The following is a 17,029-nucleotide window of genomic DNA, read 5'->3' as shown; positions in this document are numbered from 1 at the left end:
CCAGTGGCTAAAAAAAGCAAGGGAGGTGAAGACCTCAATGAATAATGGTCTTCTGGCAAAGGGCAGGCAGTGATCCTGTGCAAGTTACTGCAACCTTCTCTTCAACCACTGGAAAATTAAGGTACAGAAAGAAAAATCCAAAGGTTTATTAACTAGTCTAAAGTACAAATAAAAGAAAAAAAAAGAAAAACACTTGCAAAATATCCCATCAATTTCTTAAATAAAACAAGTTCTATCCTCTTCTTTTTTAAAAACACATTTTCATTATTGATATGTAGAAAAATTTGCTTGATCCCAACAGGATTAAAACATTGTCCTTTAAACTTTAAATTCCACGAGACATAATGATAGTCATCCACTTGTGAAGGAATGGTGTCTATTATCAAACTTATACTAAACGGCTACTTTAAAAATGCTGATAGCTTTAAACCTTGATTCTGAAGGACTTATTTTGAGCTGAAAGAAGAAAGAGATAAGTCAAAGGATGAAAGCAGAAAATTGTAAGAAGTAGAAGAAGCATTACAACAAAAGAAGCACACCCTTCTCTACTGCCCAGTGCGTTCCTTATAAATTAGACTTAGTGAGAACTTGCCTATGTACACGATATGGGGCAACAAATAGCTAAAAATATAATTTCTCCCATGATTCCTGTGTCTAATCAGATTTTGACACTGTGGTACCTAAAAATGTTTCAGAGAACAACTTTCCCTCATTTAAAAACATAATTCTGTTATCATACTATTCTAAGCAGAAAGATATAGAGGACTTCCTTAATATTAGAAATGAGCAAAATTAAATTTCCTTCATGTCAGAAACAAGCAGAATGGAAGACAAGTTCTCTTTGCTGAGCTGTACGTTTTATAACCAAAAATTTAGCACTACCAGGAGTTATGTGTTAAGACAGGCTACTCCAGTATTGAAGGAACCTTGTTTATCTGCCAGAATCATTCTGGTCTCCTCGAAAATGTTCAGTTTGAGAGCTTCATTGTGCACTTGGTGAAAAGGTTCACTTGCACCCGCCTGACACTTATATAAGAAGCCCAAAAAGCAGTGATGCCATTTGTATCAGCTTTTATTCTTCACAAAACATTTAGAAGGTACAGAACTTTGAATGATATTATTCTATTCATGATTGAACCATGAAATATGAGAAACCAACATGCATTTTAATTTGGTGATGTACAGAGTGGCAGGTATCGATGGTGGGGCAGGAATTCACAGCCATGGAAAATTCTATCATCCTAGCCTAGGGCTTTGTGGCAATGTATGCTATAAATACAAGCTTCTGGCATTAGCAACTGGGTCAGTCCCAATAGTAAATCACTAAAAAAATAAAGTCCAGGCAGCAGAGACATGGACAAAACTGAAGAACCAGTGAGAAAGGAAGAAAAGCGACAGGCAGACATTAAGAGGCCACGGCAACCAGAGCTCTATTACTAGGACTGGGGGGCGAGGTGGGTAAGGAGGGAGCAGAGGGGAGAAGGGGGATCTCTCAAAAGAACGTTTGTAACATATATGCAATAGAACATCATCTACCGGTCATGTACCTTGTCGTGGTGGGTTCATCTCTGCAAACCTCTTCAGAATGTTGCTGACCATCATGGGAGCAGCAACAGAAGAGTTCTGCTGTCTGGGAATGTCTGCCTGCTGGGTGGTACCTGAAGCCATGTCATAAATGATTGGAACTATAATACTAACAGGTTCTTGGGGAGGGACTGATGTTTTCTGAGTTAGCTGAAGCTGTAGACAGACAACACACACAAAAGAGAATAAAAACATAGTAAGAAAATAAAACACTTATTTAAATGTATCAAAGGTACTATCATTTACTCTACTGTCAGATTAAGATACACCAAGCAAGAGAAAATTAAATATAACAAGAAAAGTGACAAACAACTGAATATTATGATTAAGACGCAACTGTGTCACACAATTATCTAGTTGAATTTATTTCTTACTAAAGGAACCAGGATTACACGAAGCCTAAACTGACATGTAAGGAACGTGGGCCTATATTTGGCAGCAACAGATAATTTCTGCAGTTATCCAAAAGATGCTCTACTATCCTTAAATGGCTTTTCCTTTAGAAGCTCTGCATCTGTGTGTACGTGTACACACACACACCCACACACACACACACCCCCCAGGTGGTACTTACAAAAAATAGCATTTTGGATTTCAGCACCACAGCAGGCGTCCCAGGAGGTGCAATTGGTGGTGCGCTGGGAGGGATCGTTAGGCAAAACTGAACATTCCATTTTAGCTGTGTTGCCTGGTCAGGAAACTGTTTTGGAAAAAAAAAAAACGTGAAAAAGTCATATGAACATTTAAAATTATATTCTAGTGTAGGAGTCTGAAAGGTTAGATGGAATTTTATTTTATACTCAATTATCAATATATCATAAAGTTGATAATGTGCATTTTTTTTAAAGGGAATATACATGTGAAGTTACTAACTCAAAAGTCAGCTCTGGATTTATGTTCCCCTTCCTTTCCTCCTACTTCATTAATTCCCCAGGCCTGTGGATTCTCCCTCCTCAGTGTCTCTGACATCTGTTCCCTCCTCCTCTCCATTTTCACTGATGTCACCGAGCTCAGGGCTCTGTTACTTCTCCCATGGCCCCACCAAAGGTCCCTTACAGCAGCTGCCTCTCCCAGTCCATCCTTACACCACTACCAGACAGATGTCCTAGAGCCTGGTTCTAATCTCACATATGTTCAATGACATGCAGTGATCCATGCTGTCACACCCCCCCGACCCCCCGCCTAAGGACCAACACTGGCATTGAAGGCATTTTTCTAACTGGTGCCAATCTAAACTTCCAGTCTCATTTCCAACTCCTTCCCTTAAAAAAACTAGTCAAACTGCATTAATAATTTTAAATTATAGCCACTGGTGCTTTTTTAGCCACATAAATATTTACTCCTTTAAAAACTCAAATGGATTTTTTAACATAATGTTTCCTATAGCATATCAGAGCAGAAGCCAAATGCTGAGGCTATTTGTTACCAAAGGAACACTGATTGCTGTCCCAATATTAAAACACCAACTGAAAAAAGGAGTAGCGTATTGGGAACTATCCAAAGCAATACTAGAAACATTAAAATGAAAGGACTACTGTAAGAGTGGAAGAATAAATTAGCTTCTACCTGGATTTCAGCTATATAATTGTATACTTTCATAGGAAAGAAGAGGTGTTAAAAATCTCCCCAGAGAGGACAGATTTTTCAGTAAATGGCATTAGGGCAATTGGGGCATGTGAAAAAGCTGGATCTATGTCTCACCATTTGACATCCAGATATATTTTATTTTATGTCAAGCTTTTTTTAATTGAAGTATAGTTGATTTACAATATTGTGTTAGTTTCAGATGTACAGCAAAGTGATTCAGTTATATATATGTATATTCTTTTTCAGATCCTTCTCTATTATAGGTTATTATAAGATATTGAATATAGTTCCCTGTGCTATACAGTAGGTCCTTGTTTATCTATTTTATATATAGGAGTGTGTATATGTTAATCCCAAACTCCTAACCAAGATATATTTTAAACGGATCAAATATATAAATAAGTAATTTACAAAATACGTCCATAATAGTATTAGAAGAAACCATGGGAGGATTATTTCATGATCTGGTAGTAAGAAAAGTATATTAAATGTATTTGTTTTTATAAGAGGGAAGCCGCTGGTAACCTGGGTTGCCTGTGGGGAGGCGGATTAGACAGCTGGACAGGGATGGATAGAAATTTCCCACTGTATCATCTTGTTCTAAATTCAAAAGACACAAGAGGATTGTGCTACCTTTCCAAAGACAAATAAAATTTGTTAAAAACTAAGAAGAATGCAAGAGAAAAATGGAAGTAATAAATGGGTGAAAACCAACATAAAGCGCTCCCACCAACTCCAACCTCCTCAGACCGACCTGGCTAGAAAAGTTTGAGTGTCTCTATAACTTACCAGCTCTAGCTTCATAATATGCACACAGTCCCTCAGGATGTGTGTAGGAGCTCCTAACAGCTTGGTGAAAGCTATTAATGTATTGGCTTTAAACGGCGGTCCTGCAACCTACAAGGATAAATAAAGCAAGTTAAGTTACTCTTCATTCTACCTTGAGTCTTCTGTTTTCTTGACTGTTTTAAATTATGCATTAATAAACACATACTCTTGTTTCAAAGAATTTTTCCAAAACTTGAAGTTCATCAGGTTTCCACTGTCCTGCATTTTCAGGTGTTACTTTTAGCTGAAGTGTTTGGTTGGTTTTGGGACTAAGGGCTACTCTGCATTTCAGCGCATCAGTCTTAAACATGATCACTCCAGGTTCATTGGAATTTATCAGCTGTAGCTGCAAAACAAGAAGGATGATTCAAATTAACATGTGAGACAATATGTAAGTCAAAGAGAAAATGAAAATGTTAACTACACAATCGTTTCAAAAGGAAAACAACTAAGTTGATACCTGTTCCAAAACAAAGGTACCTAGGCACTGAGCACTAGCAACTGCTAACCACGTGGCAGAGAGAGAGGCATTCAGACATTATGTGTCTCTTGATGGAAGCACATTGACACTACCTATGAAATATTCTTGCAAAACAACCAACTTAAGCCTGAATTCAGTAGTTAGATCCACAGCATTGATCAATATTACAGAAATATGAGGGTCAAAAGAACATGTTCAACGATTCCAAAGGGATACAATCAGCAAGATCCAGATGTGAGAAACTCTACAGGACAAATGATATGGCTTCTTCAACAAATTATTTAATGAGAAGTAGAAGGGGAACCTATAGCTTAAAACGGACTTAAAAACATGTATGGGTTCTGATTCAGATGGCAAAAACTGTGATTAACTTGGGAAATTCGGACACCAGCTAGATATCTGATGATAAAGAAATTGTATTTATGGACGAAATGATGTCAGGAATTTGCTGTCAAATAATCTGGGAGGAGTTATAGATGAAACAATACTGGTGTGAGTTCACTGTTGAAGGGGAGTGATGAGAAGAGACAGGTTCATTATATGATGCTCTCTACTTTTGTATATGCTTAAAATTGTCCACAGTAAGTTTTTTTAAAAATGGCACATTAGAAAAAAGAGAACAAAGAGTTCAATTACAAAATGTCAGATTTGGATTGGGACCTTATGCTAGCCCAGGGGTTGGTAAATCTTTTAGGTTCTAGGGTGTCTGCTGCAACCAGTGAATGATGTAGCTGAGAGCAGCCACAGATAGTATGTAACTGAATGGGTGTGGCTGTGTTCCAATAAAACTTAACAAAAACAAGTGGAGGGCAGGACTTGGCCCCCAGGCCCACAGTTTACTGACCTCTGCCCTAGCCAAATATGTTGATTATGCAGATTAGCAAAATGAGGTTCCAGGGGCTGAAAGTTTACATGGCCTTTAAGTGGCAAAGGTGAGGCTAGATCACAGGTCTGATGATTACCGTTTTAAATACTAATTTATTCAACTTATGTTAAAACTTTTATTTTTTTTCAAGTTTGAATATAAAGGTTGCAAAATAGCTTGGTGCCATCTGTGGAGTGGCTATTTTAAATATTCACCAGTCTGACCACCTCATTAACATAAATATCAATAATAATAATAATAATAATAATAATAATAATAATAATAATATATAACTAATACATAACTGAATACCAAGACATTATGCTAAAGGTTTTATATAAAGTATCTCAAATTCCCACAACTGCAGTGAGTTAGACAGATGCTATTATCTACTGTTACCAAAAAAGTGAAGAAATCTGCTTAAGCTCATAGCAGCCAGTGGCATGGCCTGGCTACAAACCAGGGCCACCTGATTCTAGAACTGGTGCCCTCAACTCTGAACCATCTCCTAAGGGTATCACCACTAGGAAAGGCTAGAAGTCTTTTTCTATAAGCATTTTAAATCAATTCAATTGCTCATGTATTTAAAAAGTGGCTTTCATCATTGTGATCATAAATAACTTTATGATCACAGATTCAAAGTCAGCCTGCCTACAAAAGCACTCGAGGGCAGGCAGCTATTTATATGCTAGTCTCTGCCAAGCCAGATCCCAGGCGCACTTGTCCTACGGTATTATGGGGACCCATCTCCAGGCCCATGTTAGTTAGCCACAACACGGCAAATTATGAAATGAAGGAATCTGTTAATGTAAGAATGGAAAAGAAAATAGTGGATCCATTTTTAAATGCCAGGACAGGGGAAAAGCATAATTCTAACAAGCTGGTTAAAGAAGGTGAGGGAATATCACTTTAGTTTGGATCCTATTCCATGGGGCAACTTAGCATCTGCTTTGACAGTCACCACTTAGGAGTTCACTAGGTACCCACATACCGTTTCTTGTTGAATAATTCTTTGAAGGTGTCGTCTCATGATGACCGATCCAAGGAATCTCTCAAGCGGAGAACAAAGGTAACTACCTGCCAGGCCAGGCACGAGGCCTGGCGTTGGAGAGGGCAGCAGGAGAATGTTCAAGGCACTGTGAGTGAGGATGGTAGGTATGGAGGCCGCCCAGGAGCGCTGAGGTAGTTTACGAGGTGGAGGCATGTTTGTTGGCATCGTTTGGGAACCTTTTGGGAAGGAAAACATCATTACTTTTTTAAACAAATATATACTATCTCATTCTTCCTTGTTTTGCTTTTATTATAAATCTTTGCTATTCCAGAGCAATTCACACTGTTTCAGTTACTCCTTGTGGTGTAACAATCATATATTAGCTTCCTTATAGTTACTCTCCTCCCTGTAGCCGGGTCCCCTGCAATGTGACCTTGTGGTAACTCCTTCAAGGAGTGCAGTCTATTTCTTTACTTGGAATCTGGGCTGGCCTTGTGACTTGCTGTGGCCTACAGAATGCAGTAGAGGTGACACAGTGCCAGTTGCAGGCCTGAACTTCCACTGACTCTCTTGGAACCCTGTCTAGCCACCAGGTGAACAAGCCCATGATCAAGTTATGAGGCCACATGGGACAGAGAGAAGTCAGGCCCCAGCCAACCCAGGAGCTGACTACAGATTCAGGAGTGAGCCAGTAGACCTTGGAAGAATCACCCAACAGGGCTCAGCCTAAACTGCCAACCTGCTGAATGGCAAGCTAACATATGATTATTATTTTAAGCCACTAAAAGTCATGCAGCAAAAGCTAGCTAATATATTTGTACAATTCTTCTCTTCTGTGTTAATTTGCATAACTTTGTCAGTTACCTTTAGGTATCTTTTAAGGTCTAGTATTGCAGCTAATTTAGTAGTCATAACAGAGGCACAGACTCACCTTAGAAGACTTCCACAGGAGACATTCCCCTTACATTTTGCCCAAGTTTGCAAATTAACTATTGTTACAACCAATTAACTAAATGGATAACAGTTTATATTCAACATCTTGTAATAACCTTTAATGAAGAATATGAAAATGAATATATGTATGTATATTCATGACTGGGCCCTGTGCTGCACACCAGAAAACACATTGTAACTGACTACTTAAAAAAATTTTTTTTAATGGAAAGAAGTTTAAGTTATTAAGTATCCTTGTTATTAAGTCATGACTTTCAAATGTGACGATGAGGACAGAACGATTAAAATAGGTCATTTGTTGGTTATCCAAAAAGCATAAAAATGTCCATGACACTTACTTGTTCCAGCTCGAGGGGAATGAGAAGCATCTGGAACTGGAGAATGTAGTGATGGATTGGCTGGTGACATTCCAGGCATGCGTGTTGCTGGTGAGGGGCCAGACACTTGAGGAGACCCTGGCCAGTTCCCTGCTCGTCCACTTGGTGACACCATAGTGTATGGAGAACTAGGGTCCAGGGCTCCTGTAAAGAAGAAAACAAATGGTATTTGATAATACCTGATAATCTGAAAAGTATTTGATAATAATCAAATGCTTACACCCTATCTAGTGATAATTTTATTTTTTCTTTCAGTAAGGTATTTCACTGAAGCATGATACTTCTTAACATGACACATTTGAAACTCTATTTTGTGTTGTTTATGTATTTTTTAAACTATGTATTTTTTAACATGATACAAAAATTAGGAAGATAAAAGAATGAGAAAGGATACAATTTACTTTCACACAAACTTCAAGATGTATAATATGTAACAATTTACTTTACACTATATAACACTATGTTTGAAAATATTAAGCAAAAAAACTCAAAGCTTCTTTAAGGGCAGACATCTTATATATTTAAACTAACCATGACTAATTATTTTTTTATTCTACTCAGAGAAGGCTTACAAGAGGGAAAATTTCCATTTTCTTTATTTAGTAAATGGTACAGTGACTAAGAAATGAACCAAAATTCAAGTTTTGAAAGCAGTGACTTCCTGAACAATCTGATATTTAAATTTCATCCTGTAGATACCTTTGACATATTTACACCCCTTTGTAACCAAATGACAAACTGAGAAAATACTTCTACCATATATCAGGGAGTAAATGGTCCTTATTTAGAAAACTTACAAATCAGTAAGAAAAAACACAAGAATATAGGCAAAAGGTACAAACTGGCAGGCATAAAATAAGAAACACAAAAGACCAATGAACATAAAAAAAAGTTCAACTTCACTAATAATCAAAAAAACACACATCAAACAATAAGATGCCATTTTTTACCTATCAAAATGACCAAGATTTTTAAAAATCACAATACCCCGTGTTGGCAATGATGCAGGAAAACAGACATTCTTGTACGATACTAGAGGAAATTGGTACAGCCTTTCAGGTGAGCAATTTGCAATATGTTTCAAAAGCTTTAGAATTTCTCAAACCCTTTGAGACAGCAATTCCACTTCTAGGAACTTACCTAAGAAAATAATCATGTGAGCAGAGAAGACACCATTTTTAGTTGTGAAAAAACAGAAACATTCTAAATGTATTAAATCAGTTAAATCACAGTATGCCCAGACAAGGGAATACCATGAAGCCCTTTAGTATGATGACGTAGAGTTTTTACTGACAGAAATGTTCCTGCAAATATTAACAGTGAAGAGTAAAATCACAGACGCCACACAGCTGTAAAACCTGAAGAAGCTCTTTCTGTTCGGATTTGGCATGGTATTCCTGATACAGCTAAGTGACAGAAGCAAGGCACCGAACACGGTGTGCAGCCTGCTGCCATGTGTGTAAAAGAGGGGGGGAGAACACTCCGCTTAAAACATCTCTGCAAGAATGCATGAGAAATTAACAGCACTAAGTGCCTCTGGGAAGAGGAACTAGGTGGTCGGTGGACCAGATAGGAAACACTTCACGGGATCCCTCTTCTATTCTTGATCTATTTGAACCAATTCAAAATTGAACTTTTGAGTTAAAAAGTTTAAAAATTCAAGTCTCAAAACAATACATTTGGTAGGGTCCCAATTTTCAGGGGGTGGGGGGAGCGGGGGTGGCAATGTTTGAGAGAGGAGACAAGATGGGGAGGGAGCAAGCCAGAGCCACAGAGATCAGGGCAGGCAAGGAAGCAGAGGGTGCATGACAGCCCGAGCGAGGTGGGGAGAGACAGTCCGAAGCAGGCAGACTAACTGGTAGATCTCTTGTGGTGCAATTAGGAAAAATGTATTTTCTTTTGCTATTTCCCCAATACACAAGTGCTAATTTCGCAATAAGAAAATTTACTTAACAAAAATTATTTTCACATTAAACTCTTATGCTCTAGCGATTTCCGTGTATGGACTCACCATGTGGACTAGCAAAACTGGCCCCTGGTCCTATTGAGATTCCATGCGAGGATGGGGGAGGAGTTGGAACAAATGATGCTGGTGATGGGGCTCTCAAAGCCCCACTGGGGGAGCTGGCGGCATGCAGATTTCCTAATAAAGGAAAATAATTATAGATGATCTTGCAGGACACATACTATGTCCTGTCTAAGGGCCCCAAGTTAAGACTCTCTCTACAGACTAACGAAACAAGTAGTAAAGCTCCCAAAAGCAGCACAAAGAAAAACTGGAACCATGTCATTATTGAAAAAGAGAGAGATCGAGTCCATGGGGGCCCGAATTCTAGCTCTTATATTGACTGACTTTTTAAAAAAAAATATCTAGTATACTTTTTTATTTACTCATTCAACACGTAGGCATGAACATCCATTTCATGCCAAGCATTGTTGTAGGCACTGGGGACACAGCAGTTAAGAAGAGACAAAAATGTTTGCCCTCCTGGAGCTTACTTCTAGAAGAATGAGAAAGACAAATACATGTCAGGCTGTGAGAAGTGCTGTGGAGAAAACCAGGGCAAGGTAAGAGGGCTTTATCGTGTAGTGGAGGAGGTGGGTGCTGTTCTATATAGAACAGCCAGAGATCTCTCTAAGAAGGGGCTGTGTGCGCTGAGACATGGAGTGAGGATAAGGCAAGGGGATATCCAGGGAATACGATATCGAAGGCAAACCAAAGAGCAGGGGGAGGCCAGTGTGGCTGGAACAGCATGAGCAAAGGGGGAGACAGGGAAGGGAAGAAGATTAGGTCAGAGAGGTGGGAGGAGGGTCCCAGATCACACAGGGACTTGGAGGCCACTCTAAGGACTTAGGGTTTACCCTGAATGAGATGGGAAACCATTGCAGAGTTTGGAGCAGCAGAACCATGAACGACTGTTCCAGAAGGACCACTCTAGCTGCTGTTGAAACACAGACTAAAGGACAGGGGCAGGAGCGGGGAAACCAGTTAGAGGCTACTGCAATTACCCAGGTCAGAGACTGACTCAGGCAAGGGTGAAGGCAGAGAAGGTGAAAAGTGGTTAGATTCTGGATAAATTCTGAAGATGGAGCTGACAATAAATTTGGTAACTGACTGACTGTGGGTGTGAGGGAAGAGAAGTCCAACACGACTCCTACAGCTCTGGCCCAAGTAGCAGGAAGGAAGAAGCTGCCACTTGCTGAAAAAGGGGGGGGGTCTGTGCGAGGAGCAGCACAGGGTGGGTTGGGAGGTGTTAGGAGTTTAGTTTCAGCCATGCTTGAGTTTCAGAGGCTGACTAGGCATCCACATGGAAATGCTGGACAGAGAACTGGAAAATACAGGACTCGAGTTCGGGGGAGAGGCCTGGATGGAGATATTAAAAAACTGGGAGACGTGAGCTTAAAGCTGGTATTTAGCCACAAGACTAGTATTTTAGGGTTATGAAGTGGGAGACTATGGCTACCAAAACTATGAATGCAACGTTAAAATCCTTGCTACATTACCCTAACTATCCTCAGTATCAGCAGCTTTCAAATTTTCTACTACTAAAGAAATTTTGTATTTTTAATTTTGTATTTTTGCATTTGTATTTTAAGAGAATTTTGTATATTTAATACCTAATGCAATATTAATTCAATATAATATGAATTCGATATTAACATATTTAATTCAATAAATACGTTAATCAACTTAATTAACCTTTAAGTAATATATTTACATATTTAGCTGTGTGATCTGGACAAGTGACTTAACTTCTCCATGCCTCAGGTTTCCTCTGTAAAATGAGGATAATAATAGGACCTATGCCACGGGTTTGCTGGGGGGATTAAATGGGTAAAGTGCTTAGAGCAGGGTTTGGCACACAGTAAGCACTACATACCTATCTGCTACTGTAATTATTTCAAAATAATCATCTCTCCTTCCTTGTATGCAAAACCAGTCTCATCTCACATCCAAGAAACCCCCTCCCATCAGGTTCTGGGACCCTGCTTCCCCCATTTTCCTCCGTGCTCCCCCCAATGCCCCTTCTCAGGCTCCCACACCGTCTACTGCTGGCGCGCCACGGGGACTGAGTTCACCCACCCACTCAGGCTTCGATGACCTTCAGTGACATGACAGTGACTTGCACGTCTTCTCCTGGGGTCCAACCATCTCCTATGAGCAGGGAAGGGATCACCTACCCCAGAAATCTGACACCTGCCCTCCAAGCAGGTTGCTATCAGGGTTGCTATCAGGCTTGCTGCTGAATTCCCAGCACCGTGTGCCATTAGACACGGAGTAAGTGCCTAAGACATACCAATGAAATTTAGTGTTCAGTTAAAAGTAAAAATCTGGCATTCTCCAGCAATTTTTACAGCGCCCTTCATGGGGCCACCAACACGGCCATTTTGTTTGGACACGCAGGCTGTATGTGCACTGGCCGACTCTGAGGGTGGGGCACCGTTCATATATACCGGGCTTCCGCAAACTTCTTCCTGTAAGGCAGCTTTTCTGTTAGGGGTTGTTGCACTGGGAAAGCAGCCACAGACACTATATAAATGGGTGTGGCTGTGTTCCAATGAAACTTTACAGAATCAGGTTGTGGGCAGGACTTGGCGCACAGGCCCTAGAGTGTCCACCTCTGACATAGATCGTGTTGTGACTCTTAAAGCAGTGCCATGAGTCTGGCTCTGGGTGACAACACCTCCACTTGACTGAAACCTTTTCAAGTGCTTCTGAATCATGAACACGGATTCCACAACCCTGCCATAATGAATGAACAGTAAATATCCAGCCACAGACTAGCAAAGGAGTTCTCTCTGACGTCTAAGGCTACATGAATAGTGCTGCTCAGTCTGTGTGTGTGTGTGTGTGTGTGTGTCTATTTTGGATCTGGAATTTGAACAAGACAAGGGAGTAAGTCATATCTTACCTGGAGACTGTGTGTGCATCATAGAGGGAGACTGGTTAACTGTGCTGTGGTAAGATGTAGGGGGTGAAGTAAGAGGGTAAGCGCCGGATGACCCTGGCTGCTTTGGAAATGGCTGAAAAGAAGAAAATACATGTTGGTAAAATGGCCAACCACATAGAGTATGGGAGTGTGGCTTTCCCCAATAAAGAGGTACAGTGTTAACATTTATACATGTCACTGGTTACCAAACAGGAAATGTGAGGTACGAAAATGCCCAAAACACATTATCAATAATGCAAGTTTCTAAAAACTCTGACTTTTAAGATGTTTTAAAAGTAGCAACATTCTCATTCCTGACCCTGCGGTCCCATTGCTTATATCCTTCAAGATGTCTTTTGCTCATTTTATCTACCATATCACTGACTTATTTATATTATTTACCTACCATGTCATTGATTCTAAGATAATTTTCTCCCATATTTTAACATTTCTGAAATCAGGATGTGTCTTCCAATTCATGGCACGTCACAGTTTAACCGACAGTGTTGTTTGGGGCAGTACATAACACCAGTGCGCCTTACACTTGGTGGAGTTTTAGTCAGTGAAATACGGTAGTTTAACCTGACCTCTACTCACTCACCTTTACCTTCATCTCCAGTAATGAAAATCCTAGCACAATGTAATCCTTCCCAGTCTACTTTTTAAAGTTGAGGTATGAATCACATATAGTGAAGTACACAAATCTTAAATGTATAGTCTGATGCCTCTTTTTAACAATGTAACTGCCACACAGATCAAGATGCTGAAGGACGTTACCAGAACCCCAGACGCCTCCCTCATCCACCTTCCAAGTCTTTATCGCCCCCCTGAAGGTAAGCAATACTCTGACTTCCATCACTCAAGCTTGGTTTTGCCTGTTTTTGCTTCTCACATAAATACTGAATGTACTCATTAGTGTCTGGCTTCTTTTGTTCAACGTTATGTCAATGAAATCCATCATGTTGTTGCATGTAGCAATAGTTTATTTTTTCATTTCTGTGAAGTATTCTACCGTATGAATATACCCCAATTTACTCAGTCATTTTACTGCTGCTGGATATTTGGGTTGTTTACATTTTTTGGATAATGTTGCTATGAACATTCTTGTGTTTTTTTGGCTGCATCTCTGTTGTGTATATACCTAAGGTAGAACTGTGAACTCAGAGTCATGCATAATGTTCAGCTTCAACACCCTAGAATACTGCTAAGCACCACTGCAAGGCAGCTGTACCATTTTACAAACCTCACAATAGTAAGGGAGAGTTTCAGTTGGTCCTAATACCAAATGTTGGCAAGGATTATCAATTTTTTTTCTTAAAGCCATTTTTGTGGGTATGGGCTATTATCTCACTGTGATTTTAATGTGTATTTCTGTGATGCCAGATGACGCTGTTCACCTTTTCTGTGTTTAGACATAAACACATTTAGACATCCTCTTCTGTGACCACGTGGATGATCACGTGACAATATTTTAAGTGCACGAGTCTGAGGTTAATGCTACTTCTGGTACTTTTCATTTCCCATCACTGGAAGCCTCCTCCTCATCTCCCTCTGCCACTGTTTCTTCATATGGATTTCTTGGGCATCTTGGACCCACCAAGGATCTCCTTGCCTTTCAACAAAGAATCCCAGACATCTGTAGAACCTGTTAAGTTACACAAATGTGATACTGTTTGGAATTTCAGCTAGACATCACCTGTTGCTGGGGTGGTGGCTGGAGCTGTGAGATTAAAGAATCCATCATATCTCCTCCAATGGGAGAAGGGGGATTATCGTCCTCATTTACAGACCTTCTCCGAGCATCCTGATTGCTGTCAACAAACATATTCAGGAATGTCTGTGGATATAAAAAGGTAAAATTTAGATTATTTTACCTAACTTTAGTCAGATATTCTTAATTATTTAGAATATGTTAACAGAAACAAACATATGTCCGTCTCTGAAATGTAAGTTTGACAGATGGTCACTATTGTTAGGTTAACCTAGAAGAGACAGTGATCATTTTGAAGGAAGGGGGGAAATTGAGGAAAATGGTTAACTACAACAATAAAAACAACATCTAAGTTAAAATGTATTATGTGAGCAGAAAGTTGAAGAAAGAAGTACACCCTGGCACCTTTCAATGCCAGGTCAAAATATTTTCTTATTAATTTCTGAATCAGAAATGGGGAAAAGAATAAAGAGTTGCATGGTAGGCATAAAAGTAACTTCAGTGACTTGGAAAATTTCCTATTCAGTCAGAGTGCTCACTTTTTAAGCCAGAAAATAGGAAAGAGGAAAACTGAATAAAGAAACTAAGCTATCTTTTCCCTTTTTATGTGACTTAATCTTGAACCATCAAGAGTGGGACAAGTCTTGTTTTACAGGGTATGTTATCAAAAATTAAGCAAGACGACCAGAATTTGTGCTCAAGCAGATTCTCTTTCTTTTAATATACTCCACTCTCTTAAAAAATACAGATTATAAGCTTATCAGAATTACTAAAAAGCTTTTAAAGGTCTGACTTCCAATTAAAGATGATAGCTACACAACACACATTTCATCCTCTCCCAACACCCCACTGAAAGTCCTAAAAAATTTTCTTTAGGCAATAAGCCACAAAGACAAAAAGAATAGAAGAGGAAAATAGCAAGAAATTCTGAGAGGCTGCAGAGCAGATGGCTGAGTGGTAAACTATCTGATGTGAGGATGCTGTATCCTAAGCAAGCGGTGGGGAAAGCCAAGAAGCAAAGCTATTTCCATCCAGATCCCCAAGATACATAGAAACTGGCAGCACCAGATACCTCTGGAAATGGGGATGAAAGTGAGACTAAAAGCAGAAGGACCAAGTGAAAGTCTCTTGAAGAGACAGTGAAACCCTCCCAGAGCCTCTGTCACTCCCACTGAGTTAGGCTGACCGCTACCACCTTGGTGGAGGGTCTCTGATTTGGGGGATTCTAGAAATCAGTTGAGAGAAGTGGTACCATAGTAAAAATGAAGATTAAAATTTACATTCTGAATGCTGAGTTTCCTTCTCTTATGTAACTGGCCCAAAACTGGGAGCCAGATGATGTACAGTATCTATGCAGTCTTGATACTCTTCTCTGGGCACTCACACCAGCCCAACAAAAAGACCTAAAGGTACTGACATTGGGAGTTACCCAATGAAATGGCCCAAGCAGATCATCCTGCAGTGAAGAGCACAACAAGTCTCACTTTTCAACAAAAGCAGAGTTAAGAAACACTTAATATATGAAGAAAAATACTAATATGAAAGAGATGAAAACAAAAAAAGGTGGATGAAATAGAGATTATGTAGGAAGAAAAGAGGTTAAGAGAAGATAATGCAGCCATATAGAATATGATGTCATAAAATGAACATTCAGAAACAAAAATGCTCTCAGAAATTTTTTTTTAAGATGGCACCCCCTCAAAAAAACCCCAAAACTTGATGGAAATGAAAAATAGAAGGACTGGAAGGAAAAAGATGAGGATATCTCCCAGAAACAAAGAAATAAAAAACAGAAAAGATAAGAAAATTAGAGGATAAGTCCAGGATAACCAACATCAGAATAGTAGGGGTACCAAAAAGAGCTAACAGAGAATGCAAAGGGGAAGACTAGAGAAACAATGCAAGGAAATTTCCCAGAGCAAAAGGATGTAAGTTTCCAGACTGAAAGAGTCCACTTAGTCACATAAGGTTCAAGGACAGGAACAGGACTGAATGTCTCAATGGTCACAATGAAGCTAGAGGACGATGGAGCAATCAATGCCTTCAAAATTCTTACAATGATTGCAACCTAGAATTCTACACCTAGCCGCTCTCTCAATTAGATGAGGGTAAACTAAAGACGCTTTCAGACATACAAGGTCTCAAATTAACCTCCCACGTACCTTCTCCCAGGAAGCTACGTAGAAAGTATTCCACCAAAACAAGTAAACCAAGAACAAGATGTGGGGCCCAAGCCACAGGGCACACAACACCATTCTTCTGCAGATTTCTACACTAAAACTGGGCAAAAGGTCTGGAGGACGGTGGAAGAGATTTCTTCAAGATGAAACTGGTAAGGTGTCTGATACATGAACAGACTGAAGGGAGAGTTACATATATGGGAGAGACTTTAAGGCTGAGTTACTGGTAAGTATAGAGAGAGCTAAGGAAAAAAAAAGTTAGTAATTCCCAGGAAAATAAAATGTTGAGCAAGACACAAAAAGTAATTACAGGAAGCTTGGTAGAATAGTATTATATATTCATGATAATGTGAACACTGAAAAATCATCTCATCACAATGGCTACCTAACCATATTGTGAGGTTGCAGGAAAGGGAGAAGGCATCTGTACTGAGAGCGGCCTGGAAAGGGGAGGAGGCTTATAAGAGAGAATTTAAAAAGAATTAAGTCCCCATCTTCCATTGTGAGAAGCAGATACTGCCCTCAACTAAGAAGTCCAAC

The 17,029-nt window shown here is 39.6% G+C and overlaps 1 protein-coding gene across 4 annotated transcripts in view; it reads right to left on the bottom strand.

The window, feature by feature from the left end:
- The window catches only part of MED14 (mediator complex subunit 14), a 62,090-nt gene that overhangs the window by 3,296 nt on the left and 41,765 nt on the right, over positions 1–17,029 (bottom strand). For 3 of the 4 annotated variants that reach the window (XM_032475856.1, XM_032475853.1, XM_032475854.1), the window contains exons 22-30: positions 14,295–14,435; positions 12,581–12,692; positions 9,679–9,810; positions 7,629–7,811; positions 6,337–6,572; positions 4,166–4,345; positions 3,961–4,068; positions 2,159–2,284; positions 1,548–1,740 (exon numbers count right to left, since the gene is read on the bottom strand). In XM_032475856.1, the coding sequence (XP_032331747.1) occupies positions 1,548–1,740; positions 2,159–2,284; positions 3,961–4,068; positions 4,166–4,345; positions 6,337–6,572; positions 7,629–7,811; positions 9,679–9,810; positions 12,581–12,692; positions 14,295–14,435 (1,411 nt within the window). The remainder of the gene's footprint in view (positions 1–1,547; positions 1,741–2,158; positions 2,285–3,960; positions 4,069–4,165; positions 4,346–6,336; positions 6,573–7,628; positions 7,812–9,678; positions 9,811–12,580; positions 12,693–14,294; positions 14,436–17,029) is intronic. The other variant, XM_032475855.1, reaches the window with a different exon arrangement.

The sequence above is a fragment of the Camelus ferus genome, chromosome X, assembly GCF_009834535.1.
Source record: "Camelus ferus isolate YT-003-E chromosome X, BCGSAC_Cfer_1.0, whole genome shotgun sequence".
Lineage (NCBI taxonomy): Eukaryota > Metazoa > Chordata > Mammalia > Artiodactyla > Camelidae > Camelus > Camelus ferus.
This window is presented reverse-complemented; position numbering and strand designations above follow the sequence as displayed.